Source organism: Macaca mulatta, chromosome 20 (assembly GCF_049350105.2).
Source record: "Macaca mulatta isolate MMU2019108-1 chromosome 20, T2T-MMU8v2.0, whole genome shotgun sequence".
NCBI classification, from domain to species: domain Eukaryota; kingdom Metazoa; phylum Chordata; class Mammalia; order Primates; family Cercopithecidae; genus Macaca; species Macaca mulatta.
Window position 1 is genome coordinate 21,991,771 of NC_133425.1, and position 17,310 is coordinate 22,009,080.

Sequence of the window (17,310 nt, forward strand, 5' to 3'; positions counted from 1 at the left end):
ATGGTTTTCCCATGTCCCTCTCTACATGCTCAGGCCAAATCCTTGATGTCGTCTTTGACCCATCTATTTCTTTTATTCCCTACATTCAATCTTTTGGCTCCGCCTTCCAAATACCTCCAAAATCCAACCACTTCTCACCACCTTCACTGCTATCAGTGACCAAGTTATTGTCATCTCTTTCCTAGATTGGTCTGCCTCCTACAGCCATTGTTCCACTCCAGGGTATTCTCAACACAGCGATCAATGTGCTTGATCCAGTTAAAATAAAAGTCAGGGCCAGGCACAATGGCTCACGCCTGTAATCCCAGCACTTTGGGAGGCCGAGGTGGGTGAATCACTTGAAGTCAGGAGTTGGAGACCAGCCCGGCCAACAGGGCGAAACCCTGTCTCTACCAAAAATACAAAAATGAGCTGGGCGTGGTGGAGGGCACCTATAATCCCAGCTACTTGGGAGGCTGAAGCAGGAGAATCGCTTGAACTGGGAAGTGGAGTTTGCAGTGAGCTGAGATTGTGCCACTGCACTCCAGCCTGGGCGACAGAGTGAGACGCCATCTCAAACAAAACAAAACAAAAAGCAAAAACAAGTCAGAGCATCCATCCTGGCTTACATCCCTTCAGTGGCTCCCACCTCCCTCCAAGTAAAAGTCAGAGTGCTCACAATGGCCTGAAAGATCCTACTCACTCTGGCCCTGATATCTCTCCAACCCCATGTCCTACTGTTACATCCTCTTCATGCAATTTACTGAAGAACATGCAAATTATGCTCCTAATGTCAAAGCCTTTGCACTGTCATTTCCTTTTTTTTTTTTTTTGGAACTTTCTTTCTCCAGATATTCCCGTGATTCATTCTTTCACTTCCTGAGGTCTCTGCTTAAATGTCACCTCCTCAGGTCTTCCCTGACCACACTGTCTATAACAGTACCTGGTCCTTCTTTGGCTCCTTTTTCCTATCTGGATGTATTTTTCTGCATGGCACTCATCACTCCCTGACATAATATAGTTATTTGATTATCTATTTATTTTCTGCCTGGTTCATTCCAACGCACCAGCAGGGAGTTAATTTTGTAAACTGCCGTATTCTCAGAGCATAGAATAATGCCTGGCTCACAGCAGTACTCAACAAATATTTGAAGAATGAAAGCATGAAATAATTACACAAACATAAATATGTATTATAGCTGTGCTTGGTGCTATAAAAGAGAAGTATTGGCCTTTTCTTCTGGCTAATTCTTTGGCCTGGTCAGAGAATTCAGGGAAGGCTTCATCGAAGACTGGAAATTTACAATGAATTGATCTTAGCTGTGCAAAGAGAAAGGGGAAGAATCCTCTGGGCCGAGGAACAGCCTGTGAGAGGGTCTTAATTTGGGGAAGATAGCAACTTGGAGGGACAGATAGATGGCCCGGGCAGGAACTCTGGGGAATGAGGGGCAAAGAGGCGGGTGATAAAGTCACTGAAAAAGCTTTGGGCTTTATCTTGAGGGTAATGGGGAGAGGAGGAGGGTGACATGAGTTTACTGAGATGGTGTTTTTCAAAACAGCATCTGTTTGAAAACAGCAATCTGGTTTATTTGCTTATTTAATAAGCTTGTATACACAGCTGACTTTGTGTCAAGCCCTGTTGGATGTGATTCACTATTAACAACTCATTTTACCCTCATACGACACAATGATGCTGGTACCATCATTAATCTCATTTTACAGATGAGAAAATTGGAGTGCAGAGAGATTAAGAAACTTGTCCAAGGCCGGGCACAGTGGCTCACGCCTGTAATCTCAGCACTTTGGGAGGCCAAAGCAGGTGGATCACTTGAGGTCAGGAGTTCGAGACCAGCCTGGACAACATGGTGGGAACCCGTCTCTACTAAAAATACAAAAATTAGCCTGGTGTGATGGTGGGTACCTGTAATCCTAGCTACTCAGGAGGCTGAGGCAGGAGAATCGCTTGAACCTGGGAAGCAGAGGTTGCAGTGAGCCTACATTTTACCACTGCACTCCAGCCTGGGTAAGAGAGTAAGACTCCATATCAAAAAAAAGAAAGAAATTTGTCCAACATCTCACAGCTAGTAAGTGGCAGAGATGTGATTCAGAACAGGTGACTGGCTCCACAGTCCATGCTTTTCCATTTCTGTTTGATACTGACTTCTGTGAGGTATAAATTTACATGCAATACAATGCATGCTAAGTGTACAGTTCTCTGATAAATGTATGTATCTGTGTGAGAACCACCATAATCAAGATACAGAAAATGGAGGCTGGGTGCAATGGCATCCACCTGTAATCCCAGGACTTTGGGAAACTGAGGTGGGAGGATTGCTTGAAACCAGGAGTTTGAGACCAGCTTGAGCAATATAATGAGACCTTATCTCTACAAAAAAAATTTTCCATCACCCCAAGAAGTTTCCTTGTGCCCTGTTGCAATAAACTTTTCTCATTGCACCCTAATAATGTCCCAGACCATTTCTAACTTGTTTTCTGTCACTGAAGATTATTCTGCATAATCTAGAGTTTCACGGAAATGGAATCATATGTTGTGTGGTCTTTTTAGACTGGCTTCTTTTGCTCAGCATAAGCATGATATTTCTGAGGTTCATCCGTGTTGTTGCCTATATCGGTAGTGTATTCCTTTTCCTATGCACATAATGTGTGTTTTTTCCCTTTGGATGCTTAAAAATGTATTATTTTATTTATTTAAAAAATTGACATATACGCCGGGCATGGTGGCTCACGCCTGTAATCCCAGCACTTTGGGAGGCCAAAGCGGGCAGATCACCAGAGGTCAGGAGTTCCAGACCAGCCTGACCAACATGGCGAAACCCTGTCTCTACTAAAAATATAAAAATTAGCTGGGTGTGGTGGTGCATGCCTGTAATCCCAGTTACTTGGGAGGCCGAAGCAGGAGAATCGCTTGCACCTGGGAGGCAGAGGTAGCAGTGAGCTGAGATTGCACCACTACACTCCAGCCTGGGTGACAGAGTGAGACTCCATCTCAAAAAAAAAAAAAAAAAATTTGACATGTAATAATTGCACATATTTATGGGGTACATAATGATGTTTTGATGTGTATGATGTATGGTGATCAGATCAGGGTAATTAGCATGTCTGCCATCTCAAACATGTCTCATTTTCTGTTCAATATCCTCCTTCTAGGTATTTGAAACCATATATTATTGTTAACTATTGTCATCCTACAGTGGTACAGAATACTATAACTAAATTAAAAAGAATTGTGTGGTCGGGGATGGTGGCCTATGCCTGTATTCCTAGCACTTTGGGAGGCTGAGGTGGGAGGATTGGGCCAGGAATTTGAGACCAGCCTGGGAAGCATAGCAAGAACCCATTTCTACAAAAACTAAAAAAATTAGCTGGGCATGATAGTACATGCCTGTATTCTCAGCTCCTCAAGAGGCTGAGGCCAGAGGATCGCTTGAACCCAGGAGTTCAAGGCTGCAGTGAGCCATGATCATGCCACTGCACTGCAGGCTGGGTGACAGAGACAGACTCTGCCTCTCAAAAAAATAAAAAAGAATTTGAAATAATTAGAGATTCGTAGAAAGTTGCAAAAGAAATATCCTGTGTACTCTTCACCCAGTTTTCCCCATTGGTTACATGTTATATAACAACAGTACCATATAAAACTCAGGAAATCATGGTACAAATTCAGGGCTTATTCAGATTTCACTAGTTTTACATGGACTTCTTTGTGTGTATATTTTATATCGTTTTCTTCAATTTTGTGACATGTGTAGATTAATGTAACAGCTACCCTAACTAGGACCCAGAACTCTCCTGGTGATCACAAGCCTCCTTCATACATCCCTTGATAGCCTTATCTCCCTCTCCCCATGGCGAATACTAATCTGTTCTCCATTTCTATAATTTTATTTCAAGAATGTTTTATAAATGGAATCATCAGTATATAACTCTCAGTGATTAGCTTTCTTCCCTCAGCATAATTCCCTGTAGGTCCATCAATAGTTGTTGCCTGTATCAATAGTTCGTTTTCACTGCTGAGTAGTATTCAATGGCATGGACATATCACAGTCAGTTTAACCATTCACCTATGGAATGACATTTAGATTGGTTCAATTTTTTGGCTACTATGAGTAAAGATGCTATGAACATTTGTGTACAGGTTTTTTGTTGTTGTTGTTTTTGTTTTGTTTTGAGATGGAGCCTTGCACTGTCGCCCAAGTTGGAGTGCAGTGGCACAATCTTGACTCACTGCATCACTGCAAGCTCTGCCTCCCTGGTTCACATCATTCTCCTGCCTCAGCCTCCCTAGTAGCTGGGACTACAGGTGCCCGCAACCACATCTGGCTAATTTTTTCTGTTTTTAGTAGAGATGGAGTTTCACTGTATTCTCATTAGCAATGTGTGAGTGATCCAGTTTCTCGTCATCCTTTCCAGTTAATGGCATTATGGTTTTATTTATCTTTTAATTTATGTTTGAGATGAAGTCTCACTCTGTTGCCCAGGCTGGAGTGCAGTGGCGTGATCTTGGCTCACTGCAACGTCTGCCTCCCCGGTTCAAGCAATTCTCCTGCCTCAGCCTCCTGAGTAGCTGGGACTACAGGCATGAGCCACCACGCCCGGCTAATTTTTGTATTTTTAGTAGAGATGGAGTTTCACCATGTTGGCCAGGCTGGTCTCCAATTCCTGATTTCAGGTGATTCACCCACCTCGGCCTTCCAAAGTGCTGGGATTACAGGCGTGATTCACTGCACCCAGCCTCATTATGGTTATTTTTTATTTTAGCCATCTGATAGGTTTACGCTGTAGTTTCAATGGTAATTTTCCTAATGGCTAAAAATGCTGAGTATCTTCCCATGTATTTATTTGCTATCTGTATATATACTTTGATGATATATCTACTCATGTCTTCTGCTCATTTTCTGATTGGATTGCTTATTTATTTACTTTTTAGTATTGAGAGTTTTTTCCCATATAGTCTAGATGCAACTCCTTTTTGTTGGATTTTTTTTAAAAAATCATTTTTTAAAGCAATTTGATTATTATATATGCCTTGGCATGACTTTCTTCATGATTCCTCTGCTTGGGGTTGGTTGAGCTTCTTGGATCTATGGATCCGTAGTTCTATCAAACTTTACACAAATTGGTCATGAGGTCATGTTTTCCCTCCCTCCCTCCCTCCCTCCCTCCCTCCCTCCCTTCCTTCCTTCCTTCCTTCCTTCCTCTCTCTCTTTTTCAGTCTCACTCTGTTACCCAGGCTGGAGTGCAGTGGTGCAATCTTGGCTCACTACAACTTCTGCCTCCTGGGTTCAAGTGATTCTTGTGCCCCAGCCTTCTGAGTAGCTGGGATTACAGCCACCACACCTGGCTAATTAATTTTTTTTTTTTTTTGTAGAGATGCGGTTTCACCATGTTGGCCAGGCTGGTTTTGAACTCCTGGCCTCAAGTGATTTGCCCACCTCAACCTTCCAAAGTGCTGGGATTACAGGCGTGAGCCACTGTGCCCGCTCATGATTTATTCAGATACTTTTCTGCCACCCCCTCCTTTCCTGGGACTCCAATTACACATATTTCAAATAGTTTCATATTGCTCCAGAGACCTCTTAATTTTTTCGGTCTTTTTCCCCCTGCATTTTACTTTGGATAATTTATTTTGCTATGACTTCAAGTTCACTAATTTTTCTTCTGCAGTGTCTAATATGCTGTTAACTCTATCCAGTGTATTTTTCATTTCAGATATTATATTTTTATCTCTAGAAGTTCATCTTGGGGTTTATTTTGTACCTATCATGTCTCTCCCTTTAACATGCTCACTGTTTTCCCTATTTTCTTGAACTTATAGAGTGTATTTATAATAAACATCCTTGTCCATTAATTGGATCTTCTGTGTCATTTCTGGATCTGTTCTATTGATTGGATTTTTCTCCTGACAATCAGCCATATTTTCCTGCTTCCTTGTATGCCTGGTAATTTTTATTTATTTATTAAAAAATTTCTTTGACACAGGGTCTCGCTCTGTCACCCTGGCTGGAGTGCAGTGGCAAAATCATGGCTCACTGCAGCCTCAACTTTCTAGGCTTCAGTGATCCTCCTACCTCAGCCTCCTGAGTAGCTGGGCACCTGCTACATCCCTGGCAAATTTTTGCATTTTTGGTGAAGACAGAGTTTCACCATGTTGCCCAGGCTGGTCACAAACTCCTGAGCTCAGGCAATTCACCCTCCTTGGCCTCCCAAAGGGCTGGGATTACACGCATGAGCCACTGTGCCTAGCCTGCCTGGTAATTTTTGATTGGACGCTGGACACTTTGGATTTTACATTGCTGGGTTTTTTTTCTTTTTCTTTTTTTTTCTTGCTCCATCTTCTGGTTTTCTAAAGTTTCTGGGTTTTATCATACTGCTTTAAATATTGTTGGGTTTTGTTCTGGAATGCAATTCAGTTACTTGGAATCAATTAGATCCTTCCAAGACTTGCTTTTGAGCTTTGTTAGGGCACATCTAGAATAAACTTTAGTCTAGGGCTAATTTGGCCTATCATAGAGGTAATTATTCTTTGATGATTGACCCTGATGCCCAATGTATTTGGAGATTTTTCCATTGCAGCTTGTAGGAGCTATTCTCATTCCCCTGTGAGGTCCAAGGATTGCTCTGCATACAGGTGGTTCATTCTCCAGCCTCAGGTGGTTTCTTACAAGCATGGGTAGATAAATATTCAGCCAAAGACTCAAAAGACCCTTCTTCAGATCTCCAGAACTTTCTCTCTGTGCAACTTCCTCCTCTCCAAGTATTCTTCCTATGGATTCTAGCTGCCTTGATTTCCCTGAAGTTCCACTCTGTCTCTTCTGCTCAGTGAGACCTGTAGGCTCTGTTTGAATTCTCCCTCCTTGTGCTATGGGCTGGAGACTCCAGGCACTGAGCAGGAGCAATTACAGAGTTCAGCTTGTTTGCTTTCCTTGCTCAGGGATCTCAGTCTTGTACTACCTGCTGCCCAATGTCTGAAAAACCTTTGCACCCACATATTTCAGCCAGTTTTTTAATTGTTTAAGGCAGGAAGGTTTACCCATTGCCAATTACTCCATCATAGCTAGAATAAAATTATAACTAATTTCTTTTTATTGTTATTACCGAATGGTATCCACTGAATGGAGATACCATGTTTAACCTTTCACCTGTTATTGGATATGTGATTCTTTGCAATATCTGGCTATTATGAATGAAGCTATACAAATCTTTGTGTAGACATGTTTTCATTTCTCTTGCTTAAACACCTAGGAGTGGCATGTCTTGATCATAGGTTATTGTATATTTAGGTCTGTAAGACGCTGTCAGTTTTCCCAAGCAGCTGTATCACAGTTCCCGTTGTTCCGTATCATCACCAACATTTGATAGTCAGTCTTTGAAATTTTTACCCATTCTAATGACTTTATAGTGGTCTCGTTGTGGGTTTAGTTTGCTAGTTCTTGTTAGCTGTGATAATCAGTTGCGTGCTTATTGGCCATTTTTACATCTGTTTTTATGAAGTTTAACTTCGTATCTTCTTTTTTTTTTTTTTTTTGAGACAGAGTCTTGCTCTGTTGCCCAGGCTGGAGTGTAGTGGCGCGATCTCGGCTCACTGCAAACTCCGCCTCCCGGGTTCACGCCATTCTCCTGCCTTAGTATCCTGAGTAGCTGGGACTACAGGCGCGTGCCACCACGCCCAGCTAATTTTTTTGTATTTTTAGTAGAGACAGGGTTTCACCGTGTTAGCCAGGATGGTCTTGATCTCCTGACCTCATGATATGCCCACCTCGGCCTCCCAAAGTGCTGGGATTACAGGTGTGAGCCACTGCACCTGGCCAACTTCATATTGTTTTTACATTTTTTCCCCTTGGCTTGTATATCTTCTTATTTAATTATAAGAGTAGTTTTTATATTCTGTATATACATTTCTTGCAGATAAAATAGAGTCTATACTTTTTTTTCAGACAGAGTCTCGCTCTGTTGCCTAGGCTGGAGTGCAGTGGCACAATCTTGGCTCATTGCAACCTCTACCTCACAGATTCAGGCAATTCTCCTGTCTCAGCCTCCCAAGTAGCTGGGACTACAGATATGCACCACCAAGCAGTTAATTTTTGTATTTTTAGTAGAGACAGGGTTTCACTATGTTGGCCAGGCTGGTCTCGAACTCCTGACCTCAAGTGATCCACCCACCTTGGCCTCCCAAAGTGCTGGAATTACAGGTGTGAGCCACCATGCTTGGCCCAGAGTCTACTTTTGACCATGCCTTTTTGCTGGATTGAGAGGAGTCAGAGGTAGTGGTAAGATAAACAGGCCATTGTAGTCACCAAGGAGAGAGATGATAGTGTCTTAGACTAGAATGTGGGTTTAGATGGAGGAAAGTAGGTGAATTTTAAAATTATTTTTAAAAAGATTTCAAGGGATTCTGGGTCTACTTGGTTTTTCCTTTTGTCTTCTGAATGTCTCTATATATGTATGTTTATATACATGTTTAAATATGTATGTGTGTGTGTGTATATATATATATATATATTTAAACCTGAATCACTTCTATGCTTAAATTAACTACAGGAGAATGTCTCAGGAACCCACGACATACTCCCTTTTCCTATTCCTTTTTCTGAGTCATGGAGTGTCGAGTTATACAGTGCCAAATTCCAGGCAGGGTAAGTCCTGAGGGAAGAATCACCCTTTGTGGTTTCCACACAGTTTAGGGAATGTGGTGGGATAGATACATTAGGTACATGATGCTGTAAGTTGTTTTTTTTTGGGGGGGTGTGCATGTATGATTTTTCAGGATTATTCTAAGAGGATTTTTCAAGCCACGGTTTTCTCAGAGTGGACAGTTATAATTCAGATTCACTAAAAATTTCCTTTATGAGTGGCTTTCTGGGGCTTTTCCCCTAACCTGTATTTGTAGTTTTGAAGGTCACACAATTCAATTCTAGTTATACATTCAATGGCTTTCTTACAGATTTGCATCCATTGTTGCAAAAAATGGCGGTGAGTATTCTATTTTCTCTTAATCAGAATCCCCTCTACTGGAATTGCCAACTTTTGGATGTTATACTTGATGTTATCTCTTTGTCTTTTAGGAAGAAATAATAGATGGAAGCTATCTGAATGGTAATGTGCCCCCTCGGTCTCCACTTGCTGCTTCTAAGAATTTCAAACAGAATGCGGCTGTGATCTCTCTGGAATGATTCCTTTTAAAGATGTCTTTTCATTTTATTCCCATTGTAGCACTGCTGGATCTCATACAGTTTCAAAGGTAACCTGCCCTAGAGGAGAGGGGAAGGGATGGGATAGATTTTTAATAAAAATTCTTAATGGAAGTCTCTTAATTGTAAAAAGTAATATGTGCTCATTACAAAAAATGTCAATCAATGCACAATGTTTTAAAAGTCAACACCCTTGCTCCACAGACATCATTCTTCCTCACTCTAGCGTAAGAGCCTTTTTTTTTTTTTTTTTTTTTTAAACGGAGTTTCACTCTTGCGGCCCAGGCTGGAGTGCAGTGGTGCTATCTTGGCTCACTACTGCAACCTCTACCTCCGGGGTTCGAGCAATTTTCCTGCCTCAGCCTCCTGAGTAGCTGGGAATACAGACACCCATCACCACACCCGGGTAATTTTTGTATTTTTAGTAGAGATCGGTTTTCACCATGTTGGCCAGGCTGGTCCCAAACTCCTGACCTCAGGTGATCTGCCCACCTCAGCCTCCCAAAGTGCTGGGATTACAGGCATTAGCCACCGTGCCCGGCCTAAGAGCTGAAATTTATTGAGTGCTTTCTATGTAGTCGGTATTCTACTAAGTGCTTGGTATAGAAACAATCTAATCCTCACAAGTGCCACACAAGGTAGGTCCTGTTGTTATCCCATTGCACACAACGGTGAAACTGAGGACAGGAAGGGTAAATCAAGGCCACACAACTGGGATGTGAACCAGTGGCCTGGCTCCAGGACCCATTTCCTTTACTTTTGCGCTATAAGCTGCATATAGACAGATACCAGGGACATGGGGCAGGGAGGTAGGTAGTGTGGAAATGCCAATATTAATAAACAATTCTAATATGATGAGTACTATGAAGGAGAAGAAATAGGGATCTTGGGGCCCCATGTCAGGGATACCCAGTTATGTTGAAGTGAAAGATCCCCATAGCCCCTCCTTTCCCTAAGATAACACCAATGGATACTTTTGGATATATTCTTTCAGTCTAAGTATTTTATTTATTAATTTAACCATCCATCCATCCATCCATCCATCCATCCATCCATCCATCCATCCGTCTCTTTATAAGATTACAGGCCAGGCACGGTGGCTCATGCCTGTAATTCCTGCACTTTGGGAGGCCGAGGTGGGCAGATCACGAGGTCAGGAGTTGGGGACCAGCCTGGCCAACATAATGAAACCCTGTCTCTACTAAAAGTACACAAAAATTAGCCAGGCATGGTGTTGTGTGCCTGTAGTCCCAGCTACTCGGGAGGCTGAAGCAGGAGAATCACTTGAACCCAGGAGGCAGAGGTTGTAATAAGCCAAGATTGAGCCACTGCACTACAGCCTGGGCAACAGAGTGAGACTCCGTGTCAAAACAAACAAACAAACAAACAAAAGATTACAAAAGGCTATTCATAGGCTGGGCATGGTGGCTCACCTCTGTAATCCCAGCACTTTGTGAGGCCAAGTTGGGAGGATCGCTTAAGGCCAGGAGTTCCAGCCCAGCCCAGCCCGGCCAACATGACAAAATCCCATCTCTACTAAAAATACAAAAATGAGCTGGGTGTGGTGGTGCACACCTGTAATCCCAGCTACTCAGGAGGCTGAGGCAGGAGAATCGCTTGAACCTAGGAGGCAGAGGTTGCAGTGAGCCGAGATTGCACCACTGCACTCCAGCCTGGGTGACAGAGTGAGACTCTGTCTCAAAAAAAAAAAAAAAAAAAGAAAAGAAAAGGCTATTCATGAGCATTTACTGTGTGTTGGGCACTACCTTACACAGTTTTCATGTGTGAACAAATTTTAATCTCACAGTTGTTAGCAATATTTCATAGAAAGGGAAACTGAGGCACAAAAATTTAGCAAATTGTCTCAAGTCACACAGCTAAGTGATGAAACTAGGATTCAAATCCAGTTTGGAGCCCACACTCTTAACTATGCTATTCCAGCCTCTCATGGTATACCTAGCATCTGCTTTTTAAATGTACATCTTTCTAACTCAATCAGTTTGGATTGTAGTCAATCTAAGTAGATTGTTAATGGAAATTAGAATATTGCATACAGCTTAGAAACTTGGGAATTGGCTTTGAGAGAATGGGATCCAGGCAGATTCCTAGAATTGGAAACTCTTCTATCACTGTGACTGGTTAAGAAATTTTTTACTTCAGGCTGGGCACCGCGGTTCACTCCTGTAATCCCAGCACTTTGGGAGGCAGAGGTGGGAGGATTGCTTGAGCCCAGGAGTTTGAGATCAGCCTGGGCAACATAGTGAGACCCCATCTCTACAAAAAATAAACAAAATTAGCTGGGTGTGGTGGCATGCACCTGTGATCCCAGCTGCTTGGGTGGCTGAGGTTGGAAGATCACTTGGGCTGGGGAGATTGAGGCTGCAGTGAGCCGTGATCGTGCAACAGAGCAAGACCCTGTTAAAAAAAAAAGAAAAGAAAAAAGAAAGAAAGAAAAGAAAAGAAAAAAGGAAAGAAAAGAAAAGAGAAACCTCCCACTTCCAAGCACAAAGTTTCTAACACCCCTGGTCCATCCCGACCTGTCCCCTGGGCACTTAGCTAGTACGGTAGTGCTTGTAGGAGAATCTGTCATTGTGATCTTTTCCCATCTGTCTTCAACTGAAGCTCCCACGTGTGGACGGATGACCTGTCCCACAGAGTCCTGGCCTATCTGAATTCCCGGAATGTTGCCTTCACCATCTCCAGCCTGCAGGTGTGTACCTGAGACCCATCTTTCTGTTCCCATCTCAGTGCTCAGGGATTGCAAACTCAGGGGCCAGGTAAATTGGAGAAGTGGGCTGGATGTAGAGACAGTCTTTACTTCTGCAAGGAAAAGGGTTCTGTACAGTTCTTCTTGAAACGTGATATAAGATATTTTGTCTTTCTTTCATTTTCCCACCTTTGATGGAGACATGATATATTAGGGTATAGGCTGAGCTGCTATAACAAAAAGACCCCCAGAGGACAACAGCTCAAACAGTTTAGTTTATTTCTTTCTCATGTAATAGTCCAGAGCTAAGTGGGAGAGCCACAGAGAAAAAGCAGCTGTATTCCATGAGGTTATCCAAGGACCCAGGTTCCTTTTATCTTTTTGCTTTGTCATCTCCTGGGGAGTTATTGCCCATGTGGTGGAAACACCACACCCCTTCTCCAATGCAGGGGAAGGGTGAGAAGAAGAAGACAAGGGTAAGCATCTTCTCTTCTGAGGATATGACTTGCAAGTTACACAATTCCCTCTGCACACATTAGCTTGACTCACATACCATAGTCACATCTTACTGCAAAGGAGACATGTACCCAATTAAAAGTTGAAGGGTTCAATTGATGAAGATCAGTGAGAGAGTGGATATTTGGATAGAGTGATCAGTCTTTCTACCATGGGTCCAAGAAATGTATTTTTTCCTCTTTTAACTCTACTGTAATGAAAACAATAGCACAAGCGTGTTGATAGGTGGCAAAGGATATTTGCCTTAAGGGGCAATAGGGCTCATGCCTGCGGTGGTGACTGCGGTGAACTGCACAGCACCTGCCCGACTATTAGCCTAGTGTGGCATGTTGTGTCTTTTTCATCACACTGTGGATAACACAGAAAATTGGAGAAAAATTCTTTCAGTATTGAGAAACAATTATTCAGTTTAGCAAAAGGCCATTTATGTCATTAATTAATGAATAAAGTTCTGACATGTCTTCATTGTTTCCATTTTTACTTACATTTTATTGAAAATGGAAACATCAACCAACATTGATGTCACAAATATACTCAGAGAGCTTGTTGTCTGCCAGGTCCCAGGACAGCCATTAGCTGGAGGTGGCTGTTGGCCCCACATGGCATCTGCTTTTCTTCTCTTCATCAGTCAGGGCAACTGAAGGAGAAGCAATGCTTGCCCTTTCTCTAGAGGTAATGGATACTCATGAGATGTATCTACTTTAACCTGATATATCTCTTCCTGTGTATATACCATATTCATTTATTCATTCAATATCTACTGAGTTAACAACTGCTTTTTGCCAGGCATGGCTCCAGACACTGAGGTCTCAGTAGAGAACAAGACAGTCATGATACTACCCACAGGACCTTTCATTTTAGGGGTGAGGCTTTAAGTAAGCCATTATTCACCTTGGTCAAGATAGAGAATAATAGCTGGCACTATTGAGCACTTACTGTGTGCTAGCCACTATCGAAAACACTTTACACACTGAATCCTCATAATAACCCTATGTGGTAAGTTCTCTTATTGCCTCCATTTTGCAGGTAAGAAAACTGAGGCCCACAAGAAGTGTTGCTGATTTAGCAAATAAAAATACAGATGCGGCTCTGCGTGGTGGCTCATGCCTGTAATCCCAACACTTTGCGAGGCATAAGTGGGAGGATTGTTTGATACCAGGAGTCGGAGACAAGCCCTGGCAACATAGTGAGACCCTGTCTCTACAAAAACAAACAAACAAACAAACAAACAAAAAATTAGCTGAGTGTGGTGGTGTGGCCTGTAGTCCCAGGTACTTGGAAGGCTGAGGCAGGAGGATTGCTTGAGCCCAAGAGTTTGAGGTTACAGTGAGCTATGATCGTACCACTGCATTCCAGCCTAGGCAACCGAGAAAGACCCCGTCTCTAAAACAAAAACAAAAAACAGATGTCCGATTTCATTTGAATTTCAGATAAACAATGAGTGATTTTTTTTTTTTTTTTGAGACGGAGTCTCGCTCTGTTGCCCAGGCTGGAGTGCAGTTGTGCCACCTTAGCTCACCACAACCTCCATCTCCCAGGTTCAAGTGATTCTCCTGCCTCAGCCTCCTGAGTAGCTGGGACTACAGGTGCATGCCACCATGCCTGGCTAAATTTTGTATTTTTAGTAGAGATGGGGTTTCACCATGTTGGCCAGGATGGTCTTGATCTCTTGACCTCGTGATCCACCCGCCTTGGCCTCCCAAAGTGCTGGGATTACAGGCATGAGCCACCGCGCCTGGCCCCTCACTTTTACATGTTGGTGGCTAATGAGGAATTTGGAGCTGGCCCAACCAGACTGCTGGCCACCAGTTGTGGTCTCTGCAGGGAATGAGGTGGCCGGGCTGGGCCGCTGGCCATGGTGCTGACCATGTGCTCCTGCTCTTTCTGTTCTCACCGACTCTCCCAACACCCCCAATACAGGCAGCCGTGGGAAACCACCTGGAGCAGCGTCTGCACCAGCCCCAGAAGCTGCTGGAGGACCTGAGGAAGACAGATGCCCAGCAGTTCCGCACTGCTATGAAATGCCTCTTAGAAGACAAGAAGGACCGCTTGGTGAGGCGCCCTTGGCATCCCGGGGATAGAGGAAGTCCAGCACCACGTGGTGTTGTTGAATTGAATAAAATGGAGCCTGACTTAGGCCTTGGCCCTTCATTGTCTTTTCCTCTCTCCTTCTGCCTCCTCCAACCCCCTGGGAGCTTTAGGATCTAAGTTTTCTCACTTACTTTCTCCAAAGTTAAAATGAAGAGCCTTATAATTTTCTATTTTATTTTTGTTTTAGACAGAGTCTTACTCTGTCACTCAGGCTGGAGTGCAGGGGCACAATCTCAGCTCACTGCAACTTCTGCCCCCTGGGTATAAGTGATTCTTGTGCTTCAACCTCCCAAGTAGCTGGGATTACAAGTGTGTGCCACCATGCCTGGCTAATTTTTGTATTTTTAGTAGAGATGAGATTTTGCCAGGCTGGTCTCGAACTCCTGGCCTCAAGTCATTTGCCTGCCTTGGCCTTCCAAAGTGCTGGGATTACAGGTGTGAGCCACCATGCCTGGCCTAATTCATATTTTTGTGAGTACTAAGAAATGAGGGGTTCTAATTGAGGATCTGAGGATCTCCTGATTGTTTGGGTGAATAAACATCCACTAATAAAAATTACTATGCACCAGTGGACACAGAGATCCTGTCCTCAAGGAGCTCACAGTCTGGATGGGAGACAAAAAACAGAAGCAGTTAATTTCCACAAAATGAGGTTAGTGATCCAAGAATATCACAAAGCAAGGCCTCTGAGACTGTAAAAACTGGGACTTAAAAAAGGTAAGTCATTTGCTCAGGACATACAGATAATGGAGGCCCTGGGATTTGAACCTGGGAATGCCTGACCCTAGTACCCATGGGGTTTAACCTGTAGGACTGTCATGAGAATTAATCAGATGATGCATGTTTGCTCCAAGTTTGGCACAGTAGAGTCAATGCTCAGTAAAATGGAAGCTTTTTTTTTTTTCCTTAGAGACAGGGGCTCACTCTGTCATCCAGGCAGGAGTGCAGTGGTGTAGTTATAGCTCACTGCAGCCTTGATATCCTAAGCCCAAGTGATCCTCCCACCTCAGCCTCTCAAGCAGCTAGGACTACAGGTGTGCACCAGCACACCCAGCTAATTTTTAAACATTTATTTTGTAGGGATGGGATCTCCCTATGTTGTCCAGGCTGGACTCAAACTCCTGGGCTCAAGCGATCCACCTGCCTCGGCCTCCCGATGTGCTGGGGTTATAGATGTGAGCCTCTGCACCAGGCCAATCAGTCCTTTCCAAAAGCTCCCCAGATGGGCTGGGCATGGTGGCTCATACCTGTAACCCTAACACTTTGGGTGGTTGTAGGCAGATTGCTTGAGCCCAGTAGTTTGAGACCAGCCTGGGCAACATGGCAAAACTCCATCTCTACAAAAAATAGCTGAGTGTAGTGGTGTGTGCCTGTGGTCCCAGCTAGTTGGGAGGCTGAGGTAGGAGCATTGCTCAAGCCCAGGAGGTTGAGGCTGCAGTGAGCTATAATCACACCACTGCACTGCAGCCTGGGTGACAGAGCAAGACCCTGTCTCAACAATAAAATAAACTTTAAAAAAGCTCCCCAGGTGTTTCTGATGTGCACCCAGAGGTGAGAACCACGGGCTTGGAGGAAAGACACATGAGTCCCTTTAATGCATTATAGAGTTTGGTTCAAGATGACCTGGGGGCACATAAGGGAGGGAAATCTGATTTGAAGTAGGAAGTTGGAGGGATCAGAGACTTCACCAAGGAGACAGCAATGGAGCCCAGCCTTAAAGGATGAGCTAGATTTCACCAGAAAAAGGAGAGATGAAGAATTCCAGGTACACCAAGGGCCTGAGGTATGCTGGTCAGGTGTATCTGGAGAGTGGGAAGGTTCCAGAGTGAGTGGAGCAGATAAAGGCCTTGACTTTGTTCTGCAGGGAATGGAAAGCTCTAGAAGTTTCAACATAGCAGCATGGTGTTAAACAGTGATCCTGGCTTTCCCCACTGTTGCAATGTGTGGTCCCTCCCAGGGCTTCCAAATTGAAAGGCAGCTCTCAAGCTGACCCTGGCTTTTCTTATTGCTTTAGGACCTGAAAGACATCATCATCGACTTAGGAGAGATTCGAGAACGAGCCTTGCAGAGCCCTGGCGTGAACCGCAGCCTGTTTCTCATCACACTAGAGAGGTGTTTCCAGGTGCTGAACTCCCTGGAGTGTGTGGAGATCCTGGGCAAGGTGCTGAGGGGGTCCTCAGGCAGCTTTCTCCAGCCAGACATCACAGAGCGGCTCCCTCGGGACCTGCGCGAGGATGCCTTTAAGAATCTGTGAGTGGTTTCTCCCACATTTTTTCTTTTTTTTTTTGAGATGGAGTTTCACTCTGTCACCCAGGCTGGAGTGCAGTAGCGCAATCTCGGCTCACTGCAACCTCTGCCTCCCAGGTTCAAGTGATTCTCCTGCCTCAATTCCAAGTAACTGGGACTACAGGGGCGCCTACCACACCCAACTAATTTTTGTATTTTTGTAGAGACGGAATTTCATCATGTTGGCCAGACTGGTCTGGAACTCCTGACCTCAAGTGATTCACCTGCCTTGGCCTCCCAAAGCGCTGGGATTACAGGCGTGAGCCACCACACCAGCCACTCCCACCTTCTTAACTCATCATACTATCCTTCAGGGGCTGTAGTGAGAATTCAAAGAGGTATCACCTGGCAGCAGGGAGAAGGCAGGTGGGGACAGGTTTATATGCATGTTTTGGAGCAAAAGCTTAAAATCTGTAGAGTCAGGCTGGGTGTGGTAGCTCACGCCTGTGATCCCAGCACTTTGGGAAGCAGAGGTGGGTGGATCATGAGGTCAGCAGTTCGAGACCAGCCTGGCCAACATAGCGA

General features: G+C 44.0%; 1 protein-coding gene across 9 annotated transcripts in view; it reads left to right on the forward strand.

Moving 5' to 3' along the window:
- Positions 1-17,310, forward strand: part of OTOA (otoancorin) — a 96,375-nt gene that overhangs the window by 7,011 nt on the left and 72,054 nt on the right. For 2 of the 9 annotated variants that reach the window (XM_028840701.2, XM_028840703.2), the window contains exons 2-8: positions 8,536-8,630; positions 8,939-8,967; positions 9,060-9,090; positions 9,208-9,235; positions 11,808-11,895; positions 14,329-14,460; positions 16,514-16,749. In XM_028840701.2, the coding sequence (XP_028696534.2) occupies positions 8,540-8,630; positions 8,939-8,967; positions 9,060-9,090; positions 9,208-9,235; positions 11,808-11,895; positions 14,329-14,460; positions 16,514-16,749 (635 nt within the window). In that variant the 5' untranslated portion in view covers positions 8,536-8,539. Of the gene's footprint in view, positions 1-8,535; positions 8,659-8,938; positions 8,972-9,059; positions 9,091-9,207; positions 9,236-11,741; positions 11,896-14,328; positions 14,461-16,513; positions 16,750-17,310 lie in introns of those variants that run through there. The other 7 variants (XM_077986471.1, XM_077986476.1, XM_077986472.1 and 4 more) reach the window with 5 other exon arrangements.